Raw genomic sequence first — 24,758 nt, forward strand, 5'->3', positions numbered from 1 at the left:
CACTTTATGGTTTTCAGGTCACTAGAGCGCGCCTGATGCAGCCATATTGGTCTCTCACTAGACTTCCTGTCCCTCATGACTCCAACTTCATAGGGTTTTAAGGCTAGAGCATAAGGGCGGCAGAATCAGGTTTGTTGTCAGGCCAAAGAGCTCGAGGGTTTTCAGTCTGATGGAATTTGTACCTTTAATGACCCTGCTGTGGGATTGTGTCCCTGTGGGTTTGTGTACAGGAAGCTGGGAAGGGGGCTATGGGGTCTACTCTCATTATCAACACCACGCTGAAAGCTGTGCTAGGGGCCTGAACTCTACGGGTGTGCCTGGTTGGGAGAAACCTTGGGGCAGCCCCAGCTTGTTCTTTAGGGGAAAATTCACCCCATGGCAGAGGGTCTGCAAAGGGACCTGAGCATCATCAAGCCTTTAACACCGGACATTGTCAGTCCCTCCTTGCTGGAGTGTACTAAACCCTCAGAGAGTGATTTATTTGGGGGTTATGGGGCTACCTGGGTCATGAAACCAATAGGGCAGAGGGTGTTACCCACTTTCTGGCTGGAACCTGCAGTAAATCAGGGAGGCTGAGGGAATCCACGATGGATGTGACTGTTAACCCAGTTAAGATCCTCAGTGATGTGTGTGCTAGTTACACCCATTCCCTTTACTGCACCTGAGGCCAACTGGTGCCATCTAGTGGTGGATGAATGAAAGTCCCAGTCTAAAGCATTACATGCCCTGGGCCCTAAATTTTCCCAAGTGACTATTGGTTTTGGATGGCTCAAAATTTGGATGCCCAACGAGAGAGCTATTGAAGGGGGCCTCGTTTTCAGAGGGTGGAGGTTCAGCACTTTCTGAAAACCAGGCCTCTTTGAGGCCTTCTGTGTTGAGCACCCAAAATCGCTCGTCACTTTTAACAAGTTGGGCCTTAGTGTTTCGATCTCTGTTGCAATATGGCAGGGGTTGGCTCTCTTTAATGAGGATGGCGTGTGACTCCTAGTCGGGGGTTTTCATTGGCCAGTAGCACAGTCAGGTGACACTCCGGTTCATGTCCCTAATCTCCTCCTGCAATATGGAAGAAGAGGACAACAGTATATGTTTGTAGCATGGCAGTTTATTATGCAGAGGAGCCCCATAGAGCAGCACGGAAAGAGGTGCTAAGCGGTAGGTAGAAGCAGACACTCTGAAGCTGTTCACACTGTTATGAGCCTTGCTTCCGATGGTGCTGCCAGTGGAGGAGAAATGGAGGCACAGCTGGGTCTGGCAGCATTGACTCGCTTTCATCTCCTCCCTTTCTGGATCTTCTTAGCTAGTAAGGGCAAGACCGACGTGAATAAGGTCCCAAGCATTTCGACGAATAAACCTACCAACATTTCTCCAGCGGCCCCGTGTGACGACATTAGGCTAGAGAGACAAGAGGTCAGGGTCAGAATCTCCACGCAGACTGAACCTGGCTCCTACAGGTCAGGGAATGTTAGTTTGTTCTCTCTTGTGTTTCATTTGTTATGAGCAATGACTAGAGGCCCCAGCTTTGATCAGGGCTGTGGTAGTTGCTGTAACACACGCACAGTGGGAGACAGTCTCTGCCCCAAGGGGATTACAGTCTAGATAGACAGAGAGGCAAAGGGTGAGGGGTGACAGTGTGACATGCCTGAGGTCACACAGCTGGTCAGTAGCAGAGCAGGGAGTAGAGCCCAGGTCTCCCGAGTCCCAGCCCAGTGCCCGCTCCCCTGGAGCACATGGCCTCTCCAGAGCAACAGAGAGCATCCGACCAGTGTCACTAGGGCCTAGGTGGCTACTGGGGGAGAAGTGTAGCCTTAGGAGTGAGTGTTGCCATCGAGCCCTTGGACAGAGGGTGACATCGCTCTGTGGCTCAGGAAGGGGCAGGAGCTTGCTTGCTGGAGGGACAGTGTGCTAGAGGTGTGCAGGATTTTAAACAACTCTTATCCCCTCCCCCTTTGCTGTCTCTACTCCTTACACCCACCTTGGCCCATGTGGTAGGGAAGGTCCCTGTTCTAGGGTAAGAAGGAGGGGCCATGCTGGGGACTTTTGCCTGGTGTGTGGGACCAGGGGCAATTCAGTGTCTGCATCATACAACGTTTGTAAATGTCACTGCCAGACAAAGGTAAGTGGTGAGGAGCCTCCTGAGGCCCCCTACCCTTGCCCCGCCCCCAGTCACCATATGGGGCTTTAGGTTTGTTATGTATCCCAGCGAGATTAGAATTTGCTCCCTGCGGTTCTGCTGGCGGCTGTAGGGTTCCCTCTCCAGGCTCGTGGGGCAGGAGGCCTTTGCCAGCTCACTGCCAGTAGGTGGAGCCAGACACTTGTTCTGGGGACACTTGTGCAGTGTGAAATACCTGGCCGGGATCTCAGCGAGGGAAACCCGTAACCCTGCCTCAGCCCAGCCGTGAGCAGAGAGGAGGCCGTCTAGGCCACTCACCTCCTCAGACGCCTCCTCGCATTTGATAATGATGGAAGGGGGGTCCTGTTCAGTGGAGAAGAATCCAGAGCAGTCTTTGACCAGCTGCAAGGGAGAGAAAAGAGACCTCAGCATCTTACTGTCAGGGAGTGATAACGCTCAGGCCACTCGCGTGTGGAGACCTGCTTCCCAGTGTGGGTTGGTCACAAGTTCAGCAGGCGGTTGGGAGGCTCAATCGTGGGCCTGGTTTGGACATCACACTGGGTCAGGACCCCATTGTGCAAGGCGCTGTACAGAGGATGGTCCCTGCCCCAAGGAGCTCACAATCTGTGTAACCTTGCCTCGTGTTCAATAGCACCTTACTTTGTGAGCTGTCACTATGTGATCTGTGCGATTCCTTGTCTACTCCAGCTGAGTGAGAGAGGCCCACAGAGACCAGCGTATGGGTAAATGTAGATATAGACAAGGAGAGAATGAGCCAAAATCTACACTCAGTTGAGCCAAGCGAGGCTGGATTGCTTCTAGGGCAGAGCATGCTTATGGAACGAGAAGCGTGGACGTGCAGTTACAGCACTGGGCACAGATTCAGGAGACCTGGGTTGAATTCTCCTCTCTGCCACTGTCCTGGTGTGTGACCTTGAGTGAGTCACATCACCCACCAGTGACCCGGGGATAAGAGCACTCCCTCTCAGCCAGCCTTTCGCTGTCTGGTCTATTTCAATTGTGAACACATTGGGGCAGGGCAGGGACTGTCTGAGTTTATGCAGCACCTGACACCATGGGGCCCTGATCTCATTAGGGATGTCAAAGTGCTAGTGTACCATGAATAATATTTTACACGAGCTGCATCCCCTTCTCCTTTTGACTTCAGTGAGAGTTCCCCAGTAGAACAGTGCCCCAGCTGACAACAGCAAACCAGAGATTAAAAACCATCCAGTCCTATAATTAGGGGTTGGATGAATGGATGTATGTTGTCTGTGACATTGATGTAAGGATCAGTAATAGGATACAGCGGAAGAGGCACTCTACCGTACCACCCTTCTTTCCTTTACGTCTCTGCTTGAAAGATGCTGTTGGGCATCTGTGGGATCAGTGAGAGAAGAGCAGAGGGATGGGTCTCCGTGCAGGGAGTGATCCTTACCCCATCTTCTTTGAATTCACATTGGTTGGGGTCGCGTTTCTCTGATACCAGGCATACTGTCTCTTTCACAGTGAATGTCACCGGCTGGATAGTTTTAGAAGACACATCCTAAAAAAAAGTTCAATGAATAAGGAAAATTAACATTCACAGTGAGCATCAAAGCACCAGGCCCCACTTTGGCCTTGTAAATATTTTTCTTTGATGTTACAGTATCACCCAGATTGGTATCAGATCCGCATTGTGTGAGGTGCTGTCCACACACATACCCAGACAAGGCCCTTGCCCTAAAGAGAATGTAAGTATTGACTTGTTCTATAGACTCATAGTCTCATAGACTTTAAGGTCAGAAGGGACCAATATGGTCATCTAGTCTGACCTCCCGCATGATGCAGGCCACAAAAGCGGACCCACCCACTTTCCCTTAACTCAGCTGTTGAAGTCTCCAGATCGTGATTTAAAGACTTCAAGTCGCAGAGAATCCTCCAGCTTGCGACCCCTGCCCTATGCTGCGGAGGAAGGCGAAAAACCTCCAGGGCCTCTGCCAATCTACCCTGGAGGAAAATTCCTTCCCGACCCCAAATATGGCGATATTCTACTGAAGTAAACAGTTATTAATAATCATTCGCAGCAGTAGTCTAGGGCCCTGAATTTTTCAAATGCTGTTCAAACATAAATCCAGGAATGTAACTTCATATATTGTGGCCTAACTCTGATGTAGCTCCATTGTCTTAAATGGGGCTGATTTGCACTAGATGAGGGTCTGGCCCATGTTTCTACAGCATGAACAAATAATTAGTATCTTGCAATTCTCTCCCCGCCTTCCTCTCCTGTCCCCTGGCCTTCTCTTAGAAAATCCAGTCACTCAGTGTTTCTGCATGTGTTTTAATTCCTGAAAGTGGGATTCTGGTCTGAAATGACATGGTCCAAGTGAGCTCCTGGGATTCCAGGTGTCATTGCCTCACTGTAATTTCTATACGTAGGTTCCTGTGTTGAAGAAGTTACTTGTGTGTGCAGGTGTTTGCAGGATCGGAGCCCAAGTGTCCTCCTTTTGGGCTTGATCATGAAACACTCGGAGCACCCTCAACTTCCACTGACCTCACTGCGACCAGAGGGTGCTCGGTAGCTCACGGGATCAAAACTTTCATTAAAAGTATGATTATTTCCCCCAATTGAATGTTTGCTCTGAAGCTCAAGCCCTGCTTTTGCTTTTCATTCCTCATCACGGGAACCCAAGAAACAAGGTGCTGTTGATAATGCAAGAGAAGGAACAGAATCCAGCTCCCCTCTGAATACCCAGCTGGAGTACAAAGGAGTGAGCATTTCTGTTAGCCATGGGCCAGGATTTTAGAACGTGGCTGGTGAGTTTGTGTGCCTCACGATTGGGTGCCCTATTTGAGGGCCTTAAAGGGGCCTGAGTCTTGGAGTGCGGGTGCTGAGAATGTTCTAGAAATCAGACCCTTCTGAGGCGTTTCCAGTTGGGCACCTGAAACCACTCATCACTTACAAAACTCTTAAAACCCGAATCATAGAATATCAGGGTTGGAAGGGACCTCAGGAGGTCATCTAGTCCAACCCCCTGCTCAAAGCAGGACCAATTCCCAACTAAATCATCCCAGCCAGGGCTTTCTCAAGCCGGGCCTTAAAAACCTCCAAGGAAGGAGATTCCACCACCTCCCTAGGTAACGCATTCCAGTGCTTCACCACCCTCCTAGTGAAATAGTGTTTCCTAATATCCAGCCTAGACCTCCCTCACTGCAACTTGAGACCATTGCTCCTTGTTCTGTCATCTGCCACCACTGAGAACAGCCGAGCTCCATCCTCTTTGGAACCCCCCTTCAGGTAGTTGAAAGCAGCTATCAAATCTCCCCTCATCCTTCTCTTCTGGAGACTAAACAATCCCAGTTCCCTCAGCCTCTCCTCATAAGTCATGTGCTCCAGACCCCTAATCATTTTTGTTGCCCTCCACTGGACTCTTTCCAGTATTTCCACATCCTTCTTGTAGTGTGGGGCCCAAAACTGGACACACTACTCCAGATGAGGCCTCACCAATGTCGAATAAAGGGGAACGATCACGTTCCTCGATCTGCTGGCAATGCCCCTACTTATACAGCCCAAAATGCCATTAGCCTTCTTGGCAACAAGAGCACACTGTTGACTCATAACCAGCTTCTCATCCACTGTGACCCCTAGGTCCTTTTCTGCAGAACTGCTACCCAGCCACTCGGTCCCTAGTCTGTAGCAGTGCATAGGATTCTTCCGTCCTAAGTGCAGGACTCTGCACTTGTCCTTGTTGAACCTCATCATGATTTTTTTGGCCCAATCCTCTAATTTGTCTAGGTCCCTCTGTATCCGATCCCTACCCTCCAGTGTATCTACCACTCCTCCCAGTTTAGTGTCATCTGCAAACTTGCTGAGAGTGCAGTCCACACCATCCTCCAGATCATTAATAAAGATATTAAACAAAACTGGCCCCAGAACCGACCCTTGGGGCACTCCGCTTGAAACCGGCTGCCAACTAGACATGGAGCCATTGATCACTACCCGTTGAGCCCGACGATCTAGCCAGCTTTCTATCCACCTTACAGTCCATTCATCCAGCCCATACTTCTTTAACTTGGCAGCAAGAATACTGTGGGAGACCGTATCAAAAGCTTTGCTAAAGTCAAGGAATAACACATCCACTGCTTTCCCCTCATCCACAGAGCCAGTTATCTCCTCATAGAAGGCAATTAGATTAGTCAGGCATGATTTCCCCTTGGTGAATCCATGCTGACTGTTCCTGATCACTTTCCTCTCCTCTAAGTGTTTCATAATTGATTCCTTTTAAATCCGACAGCTCTGACTCTGAATACGCAGAGGGAGCAGCTCTGCTGAGCAAGGGGATGCCATTTGGGGCACTCTCACTTTTCAGAGCAAGGGCAGCATTTGAAAACGAACACAAACTTGTACTGAAGATAAGCGGTAACTCTGGCAACTTTTGCAATCAACATAGGGGGCAGGGGACTGGACTCGATGACCTCTCGAGGTCCCTTCCAGTCCTAGAATCTATGAATCTATGAACAGGTGTCAGTGAACAGGACATTAATGAAAAATTACATACATTAGAGCATAGGATAGTGTATGCTTATTTTGATTGCAAGGTATTGCTCTGTGCCTCAGTTTCCCCCTCTAAAATGCGGATAATAATATGTCCTTTCTCCCACCCTTTGTCTTATCTATTTGGATTGTAAAGTTCTAGGCAGGAACTGTCTCTTACTATGTATTTGTACAGCACCTAGCACAATAGGGCCGTGGTCTTGGCTTGAACCTCTAATGCTGCTGGGATATAAATAATATATCAATTAGGTCCCTCCGGGAAGAATGGTGCCCAGCACTTTGTTGCCACTTAATAAATAATGAAAATAAGAGATTAACAAATGTCTTTAAATTAAGTCTGTCTTCTACATATGGCTCAATTTGAATTCTCTGTGCAAGGAGACCCAGGGAGGGCACTGAATTCAAAAGGTCTTTTCCTAAAGCTTTTTAAACTTTCAAAGAACCATCTTTTAATGACCAAAAATCAGTATTTATTTGTAAAGGCTCAGAAACCAGACAGCTAAAAGAAAAAAAACCAGAACCCCACCGGTATCTTTATTAAATCGTGATTTTTAAGCCAGTCCCATGATTTTTTCAGGACTGATTCATTCTCTTTGAACACTTGTGGCTGGCCACCGCCTTTGTGCCAGGTGCTGTACAAACACAGAGTAAGGTGGTCCCTGCCCCGAATTACCCACAGTATAATTCAAATGGAAACATTCTCTGCCTGCTGAATGTGAATGAACTGCTGGTGTCAGGCCCTTCCTCTGCACTGGGACCAGGAAGCTGCTGTGTGGTAATACAGGGAAATAGCTGTCTGGCTGCTACCCGTCCCTGCACATAGTTCACTCCCTCTTTATAACCAATGTTGGCCATGCTGCTTTCAGTGACTCCAGCTGGCTCATCTATAAATTCCCTGTTGTTCCCCTTCCCCTAACCTCTGCCTACTTGGACTGCGAACAGGAACTGTCTTTCATGGCCCCACCAGAAATCAGCCCTGGATGATAACGAGGGTGCAAATACCAGACTGTAGGTACAGGAGCCTAGCATCAGAGGGCAGCGATTCCCATTGACTTGCCCTATGAGCTCAAGCAGCATCTAATAGGCCACAAAGCGATTCCCCAGGTCACTCACCCAGTCTGGCTGCGGCTCAGCTTCCAGGAGCCGATAGGCCAGTGTTGTGCCTGGCTCTTGGTTGTACACCTGAACTGCAGCTAAAATCGCATCCTCGTGGGTTGGCAGAGGGGACGATGATGGCGTGGGGGCTGCTGTGACCACCCCGACGAGCAACAGGACTTTCAGGCAGGTCTCCATCCTGTGCCCTGTGGCATTCAGTGTGAGCTGGGTGGGCAGCCCAGTCACTCCAGGGGGGAAGCCCTTTTATACGCTGCCTCCTCTATACGGGTTAGTGCCTCATTGGCTGCCTGCTTTGGTCCTCCCTTAACCGGTGGCTTTTCTGCCTCCATCTGCAGGATGTTTCCATTGGCTCCCCTGCTGGGGCGGGCAGAGAGGGAGGTTGGTCAGGAGAAAAGGAGGAATTTTTCTAATAAATTGCTGAAATCGTGTGCACCAATTGCTAAACAACCCATGGCGGGGGGTGGCCGGGGGCCGCTGTATTGGGAAAGGCCAAGGTACCTGTACCTCTCTTGGTGTAAGTCAGCGTAGATCCATGAAAGCCAATGGAGCTAGGGCAACTTAAACCAGCTGAGGATCTGTTGGGCCAGAACCTCAGCTGCTATAAGTTGCCATTGCTCTATCTACGCTGACTTATATCAAGAAAACACCTCTCCCCTAAAGTCCAGACAACCAGAGTCAGCTCTCAGTCCAGAAATCACACAACAAGCATTCCCCTAGAGCCAGTCAGTAGGCCCAGGTCGTTGTTTTTGGTGGTACCACCGCTAAATCCAAGGGGAACGTACAGTATGTCGACAATGGATAACCACACACCGGACTGCTCCTGACTGGCCAACCTGCTCTTTTGTATCCCAAGCAATGGGACTGCCCCATGTCCAATAGGAGGACCCTGTTCCAAAGTCGGAGACATCTCGCTATTAGGAAGTGTTCCTAACCTGTCCCTTCTTAATATTATCCCATTGCTCCTAGTCATACCCCGTAGCCCCCTTTCCAAACGAATCCCCCTCTCTTTGAGTTAACTCTTTTGTGGCTGCTACCATTTTTTCCTTATTCTGTATTTACATTAGCCAATTTTCACTGCATGTAGCTGTGTCCCTACCCAAGCCAATTTCAATTAATTTTGAGAATCAGATTTCATGAGACATTGTCTCAGGTGTGTTACCAAAAGCCAGTTATATCCCATCGACCACTTCCTCTCCATCCACTGGTCCTGCAGTTCTGTCAAGGACAGCAATCAAACTGTCAAAGCGCTTCTCTGTGATTAGAGCACGTTCTCTGTGTCCTCTGCTTGGGGCTCTCACAATACCTTCCCTCCTATATAAAACACAGTAAACCGTGTGGACGGTATTGCTGGCTGTGAAGTCCCCTTTATGAGGATTCTGCTGCGGGATGAGAACAGGAAGTCTCAGGATTCTTTCTTCAGCTCATTTCTGGCACATTCTGGCTGACCGTTTAGCTGCGGTTTTGTAATCCAGGCAGGACGGTCGGGGTTTGTAACCGACAATTCCATCCCTCCCTGGGTAATACGTGTATTAAAACTGGTGCCAGGCAGAACTGGGCAGCAGGGCGTTCATACCACTTGCTTCTCTATCAGTCAGTTGCTGAAATGCTAGAAGTTTTGGACGTGTCCTTTAATACTCCCCTATTAACTTGACTGATCCTTGAGTCTTACTACTTATTATTATTATTATTATTGTTACATCTTAATCACAAATTCATGTTTTGCCCAGCCGAATTTCCCCCCTCAGCCTAAGGAGTGCTTCTTGCATGTGCCCCCCTGGGGTTTAGGTTAAATGCAGAATTGTATTTGATTCAAAGTTTGGATGTTGATGATTGAATCTGGCCAATAGTTGGCAAAGTCTGTCAACTCCGTGTGTGACTTTTGGCAAGTTACTTTATCTCTATGGGCCTCAGTTCCCCATCTGCGACTAGCGATCCTTTCTTTCTCCCACTCTTCGTCCATATTTCCTGTTTAGATTGAATGCTCATAAGGGCAATGACTCTCCCATCCTATGGCTGTGTACAGCACTTAGCATAACTGATCTTGGTTGGTATGTGCAGGTGCTAGTGTCATATGAAATAAGACTGAGGCACATGGCAGTGAAGAATTCAGCCCCCAGTCTTTAGTTTCTGGCGCTCTATTAAATAGTGGTTGCTCTAAGGGTCCCACTGCAGCTCTGTTGCAGCCCTAAGGTTTAGCACTGCTCAGCCAAGCGCCTGCAAATGTAACCCACACACCCCCTGAGTGCCACTAGATGGGACAGAACACCACACCCAGGAGGTGTGTGGGTTACACAAACATTTGCAGTCTCATTCTTGCAGGTGCATCTGTAACAAGATGTTACTTTTGGAGCTGTCGGGTGTCTCCGTGCTTTCTCCGTGCAGCTCTCCAGCACAAACTGGAGCACTGACCCCTGTTTATCACAAGACTCCTGCTTAATTGAAATTTGGGGGGTTCCTCTTGGTTTGTCCTGTGGAGCACAGGCTCCTCCGTCTGCAGCACAACCTGGCCTTGGGAAACTGACCAGCATTTATCCCTCATGACAGTCCAGGTCCCTTAAGCAGCCTCTTTCTCCAGACCTCGCCGACAGATCTTCCCTGCATCCCCAGTCTGACAGAGCTGGAGGGCAGCTGCCTTTTACATAGCCAGCCAGCACATCTTCCCTGTGTCCCCACTCCCCAGATCCTGGAATCCAGCCCCTCCCTCCAGGGCCAGCCAGTATTGATGCCAATACAATCCTCACTGCTCATATGGTCCCCACAACCATGTCATGCAGCAGTCTCCTCCACAACTCCCCAGCTCTCGTCCCTGGAAGAGCGAGGGAGCTGCCCCTGCAGGCTTTGAACTCTGTTTCCAGAGTTTGGAGGATCCAGAGCACAGAGATCGACGCCTCGGATTTCAGGAATCCCCACTTGTTTCCATAGAGCTTTGTGTGTCCTCCTGAAGCCTTCAGCTAATGAGAGACCCCTAGTTTGCATGAAGTGCTTTTAAGACAGGTTGGTTTAGAGGGGACCGTGGGGCCATCCCAGTGCAGGCTGGCCTTAAAGACTGCCCTCATCAATAGTAGCTACCAGCCAACTCCAGGCTTCATTCCTGGGTACGGTGCTTGGTGCAATGGGACTCTGATACCGGCACTGAACGGGGGCTGCTGTGATGCAAATCACTGATAATAAATAATTTTGCCATGAATTTTCCCCTAGAAATGGCTCTTTGGGGTTTTCAAACACCCTGTGCCCATCACACACACAATACAAATATCTCAGAACACGACACACCCATAGTGACTTACATGTGTGTGTTGTGTCCTGTTGTGTTGGAGAGTCTGTGATTTACCCTACACAGAACTAAAGTGCCGTTCCTTTCTCTGGTTATGCTTTCGTTAGAGGAGACAAATATAAGTGGCATAACTGTGCCTGGAACTCCCTGAAATGGAGATTATAATATTTATCTAGACCTAGGTCTCAGGAGTGTTGGGAGGGTTAAAAAGGCAATGTCTGAATATTTAAAATGTAATATAAATTCTGCTATTAGAGCAAAGAACTCCGACCTGAATGAGCTAAGTTATTCAGAATGATTCTCTCACCCTCACCTACACAGCACTGTAACGTTATGGCAGTTGCAGTTTGCTTCCCAAATGCGATGGTATTTCTTTTGCAAATGCAGGAAACAGAAGTTCGTTGGGTAAGATGCCCAGCAGTTTGCTCACTGGAATAGGGTTTCTAGTCCATTTCTTTGCTGTGCTAAATAAAACCCCAATTCCACAGTATTGTGCAGACAGACAGACCCTGGTACCTGTGTGGCACCCTATGGTTTCAATGGGGTCCATGTGAGAACAGAGGTCTGTCCTTTGGAACCAGGGCCGGCTCTAGGTTTTTTGCTGCCCCAAGCAAAAAAATTTTTGGCTGCCCCCCACCCCAGCCCTGGGCTTTCCCCCTCCCCACAACTGCACCCTCCTGCTGCCCCAGCCCTGGGTCACTGGTAACTTGCTCCCAGGGTGGGTCATTCAGCAGGAATTTTGGATGTGCACAGAACACAGACAGGACTGGTTCCCATATCGTTACAGAACTGCAGTAAAGTGGAACAATTTTCAGCTTGTGTGACTGGAGGATATCTGGATGCATATTATAAGACTGTCCTACATAAATGAGGAAAAGTTGAGGTGCCTTTATTATTCTTTTGTTCCATTCTTTGTTTCTATGGGGAATGCACTATCACGGTCTTCCTTTTAAACAAATAAAACTAAAACTTAAAAAAAAAAAAAAAAAATAAAGCAATGTCTGTTGAAAATAGCAATTCCAGTCCTAATAACCACTGGGAAGCATTTCTTGCTCAATTTATTCTACTTTTTCTACAGCAAGTTACAGTGGATCAGTATATTTGATTTGGGGGAAATGAAGTAACAGCTGCCCAAATTGAGCTTGAGCACTCCTGAATTTTGAGGGTGTTCAAATCTGGAAGGCAGGTGCTAGATTCCCTTTCTGAATATTAGCTATATCTGGAGAGGAAAAGTCAATTTCTGCTTCCATGGCTCAGAAGTGGAAATCCTCCTAAGTGCCTGGTACTGTATCTAAAACTGCTCAGGTCCAGAGCCTCCCCTCCCTTACTTTTCATTTTAAAATCTAGTGGGATCCACATACCTCCCTTGCTAGGCTTCAGATAGTGAGGTGCACCGTCCATTTAGTCCCCCCAATTCCTTCTTTGGGGGAGAGCCCAGGGCTGGGGCGGCAGGAGGTGCGGGTGGGGGGGAAAAGCCCAGGGCTGGGGCGGCAGGGGGTGTGGGTGGGAGCCAGAGCTGGGGTGGCAGCGGGTGCGGGGGGGGGGGGAGAGCCCAGGACTGGGGCAACAGGAGGTGCGGGTGGGGGGAGAGCCCAGGGCTGGGGGAGCAGGGGAGTGCAGGTGGGGGCCAGAGCTGGGGCTGCAGGGGGTGTGGGCGGGGGAGAGTCCAGGGCTGGGGTGGCAGGAGGTGCGGATGAGGGCCAGAGCTGGGGTGGCCGGGGATGCGGGAAGAGCCCAGGGCTGGGGCGGCAGGGGGTGTGGGCGGGGGAGAGCCGCAGGAGGGTGCAGGTGGGGGCCAGAGCTGGGGCGGCAGGAGGTGCGGGGGGGGGGGGGGAGAACCCAGGGCTGGGGTGGCAGGAGTTGCGGGTGGGGGGAGAGCCCAGGGCTGAGGCGGCAGGAGTTGCGGGTGGGGGGAGAGCCCAGGGCTGAGGCGGCAGGAGTTGCGGGTGGGGGGAGAGCCCAGGGCTGAGGCGGCAGGAGTTGCGGGTGGGGGGAGAGCCCAGGGCTGGGGCGGCAGGAGTTGCGGGTGGGGGGAGAGCCCAGGGCTGAGGCGGCAGGAGTTGCGGGTGGGGGGAGAGCCCAGGGCTGAGGCGGCAGGAGTTGCGGGTGGGGGGAGAGCCCAGGGCTGGGGCGGCAGGAGTTGCGGTTGGGGGGAGAGCCCAGGGCTGAGGCGGCAGGAGTTGCGGGTGGGGGGAGAGCCCAGGGCTGAGGCGGCAGGAGGGTGCAGGTGGGGGCCAGAGCTGGGATGGCAGGGGATGCGGGGGGGGAAGAGCCCAGGGCTGGGAGTGCAGGTGGGGGCCAGAGCTGGGGCAGCAGGGGGGCGCCCGGCAAAAAACCTAGAGCTGGCTGTGTTCCTACCATTCACAGCAAGCTGCAGATTTCAGTTCCATACTCCTTTCCCACACCCCTTCCTGTTGCTAGTGGCCAAGAGAATGCTGGGAAATGTAGTTCTTTCCCTGCTCCAGGGCTGGCTCTATAGGCAGGGAGCTAACCAAGGAACTACAGCTCCCAGGGCCCCCTGTTGGTTCTCAGCTCCCCTGCTGGATTCTTGCGCCCCTTGCAAATCTGCCGCCCCAAGCAACTGCTGGCTTTGCTGGTGCCTAGAGCCGGCCCTGTTTGGAACGACTGCAGATTTGGGGCCTAAAAGTTGGAGCCCTTGCAATGTTCAGACTAGAAATATGGTGCATTTTTAAATAGTGAAGATAATTGACCACGGGAACTACTTCTCTGGGGATTTGCTGGATTCTTCATCACTTGCAGGCTTTCAGTCAGGATTCGATTTCCTTTCGAAAGCGATGCTCTCGCAGAAATGGAAGTTACAGGCTTGAGGCAGAAATGACTGGGTGAGGTTCTTTGGCCTGTCCTGTGTTCTGCAGCAGGGCAGACTAGATGACCACAATGGTCCCTGCTGGCCTGAACAGCTGTGACTGTATGAAAGCTATGAAGGTCGGCAGCAACGCTTCCGTGACATGTTTGATGGGGTCCCAAATTCCTTTCTCAGTGAGAGCTTGGAAGCTCCCTCCTCTCTTCCCCTCCTTACAATCGCATCACTGTTAGCACGAGAACCTTCTTCTCTACAGCTTCTATCATTTGGACGAGACTTCTTGCTCCTCTCTGTCCATCAGATGATATTTTGCATGAAAATTCCAAATCCAATCTGTCCCTGGGCTTTACCAGTGCCTCTCACATGTCAAACTCAATGAGGAGTTTAGTCATATAAAGACAAGAGAGTGTTGCACCGAAGTGTGTCTAGCACTCTCAAAGGTATGCTCATAGTGGTCAATCTTGTCCCCCCCACACACACACACCCCCACACACACACAGTCTCCCAAGGCAGACATTCCTTCGCAAACAATGGAAACAAATCATACCCTACCTATGGATTAAATTACCTGCTGGTAAAAGTGCCTCTTGATCTATTCAATTTAATGGAGTTATGCCTATTACCATCAGGTGAGGTTCCCATTGATTATAACCTGGGTGCCTAGAGATGCAGGTACATTTGTCCCAGGAGGATCACTAGCAGAGTGGGTGCAGTGAGATACCTCCCTGGTGGTGGGTTTCCCTGACAGAGAGCCGCAAGGGCTGTTGCCCTCTGGACACTGAAAGCCGTACACTCTTGTGAATGTGGGGTGTGCAGCCTAACCCCATGATCCCAGCTGATTTGAGTTCCCATCTCTGCTTGTCCTGGCACGTTTGTCAACAGATGTTTCCTACACAAGGGAACAGCAGCTTTCGGGAAAACCCACGTGCACAAACAACAAATCCCCCAAGGTCAGAGTGACAATCAGGGGTGTCCTAGTGGGGCGACATGACGGCCCTTCCCAGCACTGGATGGGGAGAGGCGGCATGGTCCTCTTGGTGGGTCACTGTGGCCACGGCAGCCACCACATTCACTCCTCGGCAGCAGACCCTGAGCCGAGGGAGAAGAACTGCGTGTGACAGCGACTGCGACCCCCTGCTGGATCTTTGGGGACCAATGCGTTAAACCTAGGAATGGCTTCAGTGTGATTGTGTTCTACTCTCTGGGGGAGGGGTACCAGACCTCCTCCTGGAACGACAAAGAGTGGGGGGTAATTAAGGTGAGTCACTGAAACTGAACCATTCTAGAAAGGCACATGCTCCTGGAGAGGTTTCAATAGATTGGTTCAAACTGGAGTTTCCAGAGACAATCAAAGAAAGGGCTTTTGGTATAAAAAGGCTGAGTTTAAACTGACACGGATTCTGATCCAGCAAACGGACAGGGCCTTCTGTCCAACCTTTGCGGACGTGTTAGAAAGACTTTGGCCTGGTAGGGACCCCATAAGATTGATGGGTGATTCCTGGAATGTTTAGTGTGTGCTTAAATTGTGGGTGCCCAGGAACCAGGGCAGAACAGTTAATGCTGAAACTATTCCAGAGTTTAACTGTCCTTATAGTTAAAAAGTATTTCCTAATATCTAACCTAACTCTCACTTACTGCAAATTCTCCAATTTACCAAGGTGATTTTGAATTCTAATCCTGTCCTCCAAAGTGCTTGCAACCCCTCTCAGCTTGGTGTCGTCTGCAAATTTTATAAGCATACTCTCCACTCCATTATCCACATCATTATGAAAATATTGAATAGTACCAAACTCAGGACAGATCCCTGGGCAACCTCACTAAATACACCCTCTCAGTTTGACAGTGAACATTCATTACTATATTTTCAACCAGTGTTACACCCACTTTAGAGTATTTCATCTTGACCACATTTCTCTCATTTGCTTATGCAAATATCATGTGGGACTGTGTCAAATGCTTTACTAAAATCAAGATATAGCACATCTACTGCTTCACTCCATGCACTGGGCCTGTAATCTAGCAAAGAAAGAAATTAAGCTGGTTTGGCATGATTTGTTCTTGACCAGTCTATTTTGTCTACTACTTATTATTCTGTTATACTTTAGGTATTTACAAATGGATTGTTTAATAAATGTTTCAGTAACTTTCCAGGTATCGAAGTTAGGCTGACAGGTCTGTAATTCCTCAGGTCCTCTTTGTTCCCTTTTTTAGAGAGGTACGGTACCATGTTTTCCCTTCGGTAGCCCTCTGGGACCCCACCCATCCTCCACGAGTTCTGGAAGAGAATCGCTACTGGTTCAAAGATTGCTTCAGCTACTTCCTCAAGTACCCTAGAGTGAATAGCATCCGGCCTTGCCAGCTTGAAAACATCTAACTTATTTAAATATTCGTTAATCTGTTTTACCCTATTCTGGCTTGTGTTCCTTCCCCCTTCTTGTTAAGCATCTGATCACAATCAACTCGTTTAGTGAAGACTCAAGTAAAATAGGCATCAAACTCTTCAGCCTTCTTGATGTCTTCGGTTATTAGCTCCCCTTTCCTCTTACATAGCAGACCTGCACTTTCCTTCATCTTACCCTTGCTCCTAATGTATTTATAGAACCTCTTCTTATTGCCTGGTATGTCCCTCGCTAGGTGTAACAACTTGTGTGTCTTAGCCTTCCTGGTTTTCTTCCTACATACTTGGGTTGTTCTTTTCTACTCGTCCATAGCAATTTGTCCATGATTCCACTTTATGGTTTTCAGGTCACTAGAGAGCGCCTGATGCAGCCATATTGGTCTCTCACTAGACTTCCTGTCCCTCATGACTCCAAATTCATAGGGTTTTAAGGCTAGAGCATAAGGGCGGCAGAATCAGGTTTGTTGTCAGGCCAAAGAGCTCGAGGGTTTTCAGTCTGATGGAATTTGTACCTTTAATGACCCTGCTGTGGGATTGTGTCCCTGTGGGTTTGTGTACAGGAAGGTGGGAAGGGGGCTGTGGGGTCTACTCTCATTATCAACACCACGCTGAAAGCTGTGCTAGGGGCCTGAACTCTACGGGTGTGCCTGGTTGGGAGAAACCATGGGGCAGCCCAGCTTGTTCTTTATGGGAAATTTCACCCCAAATCTGCAAAGGGACCTGTGACCATTAAGCCTTTAACACCGGACATTGTCAGTCCCTCCTTGCTGGAGTGTACTAGACCCTCAGGGAGTAATTTCTTTGAGGGTTATGGGGCTACCTGGGTCATAAAACCAATAGGGCAAAGGGTGTTACCCACTTTCTGGCTGGAACCTGCGGTAAATCAGGGAGGCTGAGAGAATCCACGATGGATGTGACTGTTAACCCAGTTAAGATCCTCAGATGTGTGTGCTAGTTACACCCATTCCCTTTACTGCACCTGAGGCCAACTGGTGCCATCTAGTGGTGGATGAATGAAAGTCCCAGTCTAAAGCATTACATGCCCTGGGCCCTAAATTTTCCCAAGTGACTGTTGGTTTTGGATGGCTCAAAATTTGGATGCCCAACGAGAGAGCTATTGAAGGGACCTCATTTTCAGAGGGTGGAGGTTCAGCACTTTCTGAAAACCAGGCCTCTTTGAGGCCGTCTGTGTTGAGCACCCAAAATTGCTTGTCACTTTTAACAAGTTGGGCCTTAGTGTTTGGCTCTCTGTTGCAATATGGCAGGCGTTGGTTCTCTTTAATGAGGATGGCGTGTGACTCCTAGTCGGGGGTTTTCATTGGCCAATAGCACAGTCAGGTGACTCACTCCGGTTCATGTCCCTAATCTCCTCCTGCAATATGGAAGAAGAGGACAAGAGTATATGTTTGTAGCATGGCAGTTTATTATGCAGAGGAGCCCCATAGAGCAGCACGGAAAGAGGTGCTAAGCGGTAGGTAGAAGCAGATACTCTGAAGCTGTTCACACTGTTATGAGCCTTGCTTCCGATGGTGCTGCCAGTAGAGGAGAAATGGAGGCACAGCTGGGTCTGGCAGCATTGACTCGCTTTCATCTCCTCCCTTTCTGGATCTTCTTAGCTAGTAAGGGCAAGACCGATGTGAATAAGGTTCCAAGCATTTCGACGAAGAAACCTACCAATATTTCCTCAGCGGTCCTGTGAGATGACATTAGGATAGAGGGGAAAGAGGCCAGGGTTAGCAGGGCTTACACTCGAGATAAACGGGGGCAATGGCTCGGACGGTAACAGCGTGCCATGCCTGAGGTCCCACAGCTGTTCAGTGGCAGAGTAAAGAGTAGTGCCCTGGGCTCCCGAGTCCCAGCCCAGTGCCCGCTCCCCTGGAGCACATGGCCTCCCTAGAGCAACAGAGAGCATCCGACCAGTGTCACTAGGGCCTAGGTGGCTACTGGGGGAGAAGTGTAGCCTTAGGAGTGAGTGTTGCCATCGAGCCCTTGGACAGAGGGTGACATCGCTCTGTGGCTCAGGAAGGGGCAGGAGCTTGCTTGCTGGAGGGACAGTGTGCTAGAGGTGTGCAGGATTTTAAACAACTCTTATCCCCTCCCCCTTTGCTGTCTCTACTCCTTACACCCACCTTGGCCCATGTGTTAGGGAAGGTCCCTGCTCTAGGGTAAGAAGCAAGGGCCATGCTGGGGCCTTTTGTCTGGTGTGTGGGACAAGGAGCCATTCAGTGTCTGCATCATACAACGTTTGTAAATGTCACTGCCAGACAAAGGTAGGTGGTGAGGAGCCTCCTGAGGCCCCCCTGCCCTTGCCCCGCCCCCAGTCACCATATGGGGCTTTAGGTTTGTTATGTATCCCAGCGAGATTAGAATTTGCTCCCTGCGGTTCTGCTGGCGGCTTTAGGGTTCGTGGGGCAGGAGGCCTTTGCCAGCTCACTGCCAGCAGATGAGCTGGACACTTGTTCTGGGGACACTTGTGCAGTGTGAAATACCTGGCCAGGATCTCAGCGAGGGAAACCCGTAACCCTGCCTCAGCCCAGCCGTGACCAGAGAGGAGGCCGTCTAGGCCACTCACCTCCTCAGACGCCTCCTCGCATTTGATAATGACGGAAGGGGGGTCCTGTACAGTGGAGAAGAATCCAGAGCAGTCTTTGACCAGCTGCAAGGGAGAGAAAAGAGACCTCAGCATCTTACTGTCAGGGAGTGATGACGCTCAGGCCACTCGCGTGTGGAGACCTGCTTCCCAGTGTGGGTTGGTCACAAGTTCAGCAGGAGGTTGGGAGGCTCAATCGTGGGCCTGGTTTGGACATCACACTGGGTCAGGACACCGTTGTGCGAGGCGCTGTACAGAGGATGGTCCCTGCCCCGAGGAGCTCACAATCTATGTAACCCTGGCTCGTGTTCAACAGCACCTTAGTTTGCGAGCTGTCACTATGTGATCTGTGGGATTCCTTGTCTACTCCAGCTGAGTGAGAGGGGCCCACAGAGACCAGCGTATGGGTAAATGTAGATATAGACAAGGAGAGAATGAGCCAAAATCTACACTCAGTTGAGCCAAGCGAGGCAGGATTGCTGTTAGAGCAGAGCATGCTTACGGAATGAGAAGCGTGGGCGTGCAGTTACAGCAGTGGGCTGAGATTAGGGAGAGTGGGGTCGAATTCTCCACTCTGCTACTGACCTGGTGTGTGACCTTGGGCGAGTCACATCACCTAGCAGTGACCCGGGGATAAGAGCACTCCCTCTCGGCCAGCCTTTCGCTGTCTGGTCTATTTAGATTGTGAACACTTTGGGACAGGGACGGTCTGACTGTGTCTGTGAAGCACCGGGCACCGGGGCCCCTGATCTCCTTAGGGATGTCAAAGTGCTAGTGTAACAAATAATGTGACACATGAGGTTCATCCCGCTCTTCTTTTGAGGGTTTTGAGGGTTTCCCAGTAGAACGGTGCTCCAGCTGACAACAGCAAACCAGAGTTTAAAAACCATGCAGACCTATAATTTGGGGTTGGATGAATGGATGTATGTTGTCTGTGACATGGATGTAAGGATCAGTAAGCAAGCTACAGCAGAAAAGGCACTGGCCCATAGCCCCATTCCTTCCTTTATGTCTCTGGTTGAAATATACATTTTCTGTGAGCTTTGGGCACCTGAGAGATACTATTGGTCAGCTCAAGGTGCAGCTGTGTGATCAGTGAGATAGCAGAGCAGATGGAGACATGGGCGCTAGGTTTGTATAATTTTTGGTGGTGCCCAGAATGGATCCAAGCAGAACCGTCCCATCCATAGGACAGACCAGGGCAACCGCCCTGGGCCCTGCACTTTGGGGAGCCCCATGCTTCAGGGGGATGCAGGTTCCAGGGCGGCCTGGGGTGTTAGCATGGGGCATGGCTCCGGCAGCAGTGAATGACACGGTCCCAGCCCGCCTTGCTCCGCTCCGCTCCACACCGCCGGCTCCCAGCGTCACTCGTGGGAGGGGACGGAAGCCGGAAAGAGGTGGGGCGGGAATTTGAGGAAGGGGTGGAATGGGGGCGGGGAGGGGGTGGAGCAGGGGGGAAGAGGCGAGGCGGGGCGGAGCAGGGCGGGCTGGGGTCAGGTCGCTGCTGCCGGTGCCAGGCCCCCTGCTAGCCTCCCAGGCCGCCCTGGACCCTGCGTCCCCGTGAAACGTGGTGCCCCCCAAAGTGCGGGGCCTGGGGCAGTTGCCCCGGTCTGTCCTATGGAAGGGCCGGCTCTGAAAATATAAGCCCAAACATTGGTGGAGCACGGTCACCACGGGCCCATATAACTCGCTGCCTATGGATGGAGATGTCTCCGTGCAGCAAGTGATCCTTACCCCGTCTTCTTTGAATTCACACTGGTTGATGTCGCGTTTCCCTGATACCAGGCACACTGTCTCTTGAACAGTGAATTTCACCGGTTGGATAGTTTTCGAAGACCCGTCCTAAGAAGACATTCAATAAAAAACAAAATTAACATTCACAGTGAGCAGCAAGGCACCAGGCTCCACTTTGGTGTTTGGCATAATTATTTTTATTTTATTATTATTTTTGTTACAGTATCACAGAGGCCTATTTTGGCATCAGAGCCGCATTGTGCTGGGCGCTACTCACACACATACGCAGGCAAGGCCCTTGCCCTAAAGAGATTCCAGTCTCAGCAGAATGTAACATCGACTTGTTCTAGTCCTCTGAAGTAATATGTTTTTAATAATCATTCTCAGCTTTTGTCTAGGTTCTAGCATGTTTCAAATGCTGTTCAAACATTAATCCAGAAATGTAACTTTGTGTGCTGTGGGTTAGTTCTGGAGTAGCCCCATTGTCTTAAGTTGAGGTTTTGAACAAATAATGAGTATCTGGCAATTCCTCCCCCCATCTCCTGCCCTTCTCTGAGAAAATCCAGTCGCTCGGGGTTTCTGTATGTCTTTTAATTCCTGAAAGTGCAATTCTGGTTTGAAAAGTGACATGGTCCAAGTGAGCTCCTGGGATTCCAGGGCTTATTGCCTCACGGTAATTTCCATACGTGGGTCCTGTCTTGCAGAAGTTACTTGTGTGTGCAGGTGTTTGCAGGTTGGGCCCCAAGTGTCCCCCTTTTGGGCTTGATGATGCACGGCTCTGAGCACCCTCAACTTCCACCGACCTCATTGCAAGCAGAGGGTGTTCAGCAGCTCACAGGATCAAGCCTGTCATTAAACAATGGTTATTTCCCTAACTGTCAGTCCTGCAAATTGAACTTTGCTCTGAAGCTCAAGCCCTGCTTTTCCTTCTCCTGCCTCATCACGGGAACCCTTTAAACAAGGTGCTGTTGATGATGCACGAGAAGGAACAAAACCCAGCTCCCGCTCTGCAGAGCCAGCTGGAGTACAAAGGAGTGAGCATTTCTGTTAGCCATCGGCCAGGATTTTAGAACGTGGCTGGTGAGTTTATGTGCCTCACGACTGGGTGCCCAGTTTGAGACCGTTGTGTGGTTCATTCTGAGAGGGCTCAGAATGTTCTGGAAATCCGGCGCTTCTGAAGCGTTTCCAGTTGGGCACTTGAAATCACTCGTCACTTACAAACCTCTTGGCCCAAAGCCGACAGCTCTAACTGAATACGCAGAGGGAGCAGCTCAGCTGAGCAAGGGGATGCCATTTGGGGCACTCCCACTTTTCAGAGCAAGGGCAGCATTTTAAAATGAACACAAACTTGTACGGAAGATAAACGGTAACTCTGGCAACTTTTGCAATCAAGGTAGGTGTCTGTGAACAGGACATTAAGGAAAAATTACATACATTAGAACACTGGATAGTGTAAATGTATTTTGATTGCAAGGTATTGCTCTGTGCCTCAGTTTCCCCCTCTGACATGGGGATAATAATACATCCTTTCTCTCAACCTTTGTCTTATCTATTTAGATTGTAAAGTTCTTGTAGGCAGGAACTGTCTCTTGCTATGTGTTTGTACAGCACAGCGGGGCCATGATTTTGGCTTGAACCTCTAGATGCTGCTGGGATATAAATAATACATTATTTAGGTATCTGAGGCAAGATTAGTTCCCAGCACTTTGCCACTTTGTGGCCACCTAATAAATAACGATAATAATTTAAAAACGTTGTTAACCTCTTAAATCTTTCTTCTACCTACTACTAAATTTGAATTCTCTGCACAAGGAGACCCAGGGAGGGCACTGAATTCAAAGAGGTTATCCTCTTAAACCTTGTTAAACCTTCCAAAAACCCTCTCTTTTAATGACCAATAATTAGTATTTATCTGTAAAGGCTCAGAACCCAGGCAGCAAAAAGAAAAAAAAACTACAGTACCCCGTATATTTTTTAATCGTGATTTTTAAGCCTATCCCATGTTTTTTTCAGGACTGACTCATTCTCTTTGAATACTTGTGGCTGGCCACCACCTTTGTGCCAGGCGCTGTACAAACACAGAGTAAGATGGTCCCTGCCCTGAATTGCTCACAGCATAATTCAAATGGAAACATTCTCTGCCAGCTGAATGTGAATGAACTGCTGGTCTCAGGCCAGCGGGACCCAGAAGCTGCTGTGTGGTAATAAAGGGAAGTAGTGTATGGCTGCCACCCTCCATAAATTTCACGAGGGGACTCCAGGCTGGGGGAGGGGGCTGTGGGTTGAGGCAAGGGGTTGGGCTGCAGAAGGGGGTACGGGCTCTGGGCTGGGGCTGAGGATGAGGGGTTTGGGGTGCAGGAGGGGGCTCCAGGCTGGGGGGTGGGGCCGAGGGATTCGGAGTGCGGGAGGGGGCTGTGGGTTGAGGCAGGGGGTTGGGCTGCAGGAGGGGGTATGGACTCTGGGCTGGGGGTGCGGGTTGGGGATGAGGGGTTTGGGGTGCAGGAGGGGGCTCTGGGTTTGAGGGGGGCTCAGGGCTGGGGCAGGGGGGTGCTTCTCGCTCCCCCCCCACAGCCCAGTACGGAGGTGCAGAGAAACATTGAGGGGACGAGCAGTATCTGTGCGTCACCACTCGCCCGCCCCTATGTTCCTCTGCTGGGAGGAAGCAGGGGGAAATCTGGGCCCCCCCACAAGGTGCTCTCCTGCCACCGGGAGCAGTTTCTGACTCTACACCAGCAGTGCGCACCTCTGCACGGCGCCACCTTGATTATGGCACCCCTGGGAAGTCGCCCGGGTGGCCCACCCCTAAGGCTGGTCCTGGCCCCACCTCCCCTGCGTGGACCTGGCCTGAGCCCCTCTCCTGAGCCCATCCCCCACGCCACTGGGCGGGGTGCTGGGGTGCCTGTTTCCCTGCCCGCCCCCCCCCCCCCAGGGCACACTGCTGAAGGCAGGTGGAGGGTCCAGGGCTCCCGGGGCAGCTCTTAGCACCACCCGGTTTATGTTAGACCAGGAGGTGGGGCTATTGGGGGAAGGGGAGGAGCAGGGGGTGGGGCCCCATGGCAGGGGGCATGTGGGTGCTCAAATGTTCTTTGTGGCCAGGGCCCCAATAAATCTTATTCCGCCTCCACCCACGGGGTGTGCCCGCTGGGGCTCAGGGCTTCAACAGGAACGGGGCTGAATCCCTGAGCCCCAGCAGGCGCATCCCCGCTCTCGAAGATTGCCGTATGCAGCTCGGAGGGCCGGTAAGTTTGGCCACCCCTGCCCAAGCCACAAAGCGATTCCCCAGGTCACTCACCCAGTCTGACTGCGGCTCAGCTTCCAGGAGCCGATAGGCCAGTGTTGTGCCTGGCTCTTGGTTGTACACCTGAACTGCAGCTAAAATCGCATCCTCGTGGGTTGGCAGAGGGACTGATGATGGCGCGGGGGCTGCTGTAACCACCCCGACGAGCAGCAGGACTTTCAGGCAGGTCTCCATCCTATGCCCTGTGGCATTCAGTGAGAGCTGGATGGGCAGCCCTGTCCCTCCCGGGGGAAGCACTTTTATACGCTGCCTCCTCTGTATGGGCTAGTCCCTGATTGGCTGCCTGCTTCGGTCCTCCCTTAACCAGTGGCTTTTCTCCCTCCATTGGTCACCCTCCGGGGCAGGCATAGGGGGGAGGTCGGTCAGAGGAAAAGGAGGATTTTTTCAAATAAATTGCTGAAATCGTGTGCACCAATTGCAAAACAACCCATGATGGGGGTGGGAGCTGTCCAGGGGCCTCTGCGTTGGGAAAGGCTGCGCTACATGTCTTAATTCTGTTGGGCCAGATCCTCAGCTGGTATAAGTTGCCATAGCTCCAGTGGCTTTCATGGATCTACGCTGACTTACACCAATAGAAGACCTGTCCCCTAAAGTCCAGACAACCAGAGCTTTACCCACCAGCTCTCAGTCCAGACATCACACCACAAGCATTCCCCTAGAGCCAGTCAGTAGGCCCAGGTCATTGGTTTTGATGGTGCCACCGCTAAATCCAAGGGGAGCGTACAGTGCGTCGACAATGGATAACCACACACCGGACTGCTCCTGACAGGCCAACCTGCTCTTTTGTATCCCTAGCAATGGGGCTGCCCCATGTCCAATAGGAGGACCCTGTTCCAAAGTCTGAGACATCTCGCTGTCATGAAGTCTTCCCATGAGTCAG

At 50.8% G+C, this 24,758-nt stretch overlaps 1 protein-coding gene across 1 annotated transcript; it reads right to left on the minus strand.

Moving 5' to 3' along the window:
• Window positions 1–1,293: 1,293 nt before the first annotated feature.
• On the minus strand, window positions 1,294–24,052 carry LOC135873881 (uncharacterized). Its single transcript, XM_065398490.1, has 8 exons — window positions 23,873–24,052; window positions 20,581–20,688; window positions 18,829–18,912; window positions 11,966–11,980; window positions 7,758–7,964; window positions 3,549–3,656; window positions 2,429–2,512; window positions 1,294–1,392 (listed from the first exon to the last, which is right to left on the minus strand). Exons 1-8 carry the CDS (start codon window positions 24,050–24,052, stop codon window positions 1,294–1,296), a joined length of 885 nt encoding a protein of 294 aa, XP_065254562.1.
• Between the last annotated feature and the right edge of the window lie 706 nt (window positions 24,053–24,758).

The sequence above is a fragment of the Emys orbicularis genome, chromosome 2, assembly GCF_028017835.1.
Source record: "Emys orbicularis isolate rEmyOrb1 chromosome 2, rEmyOrb1.hap1, whole genome shotgun sequence".
NCBI classification, from domain to species: domain Eukaryota; kingdom Metazoa; phylum Chordata; order Testudines; family Emydidae; genus Emys; species Emys orbicularis.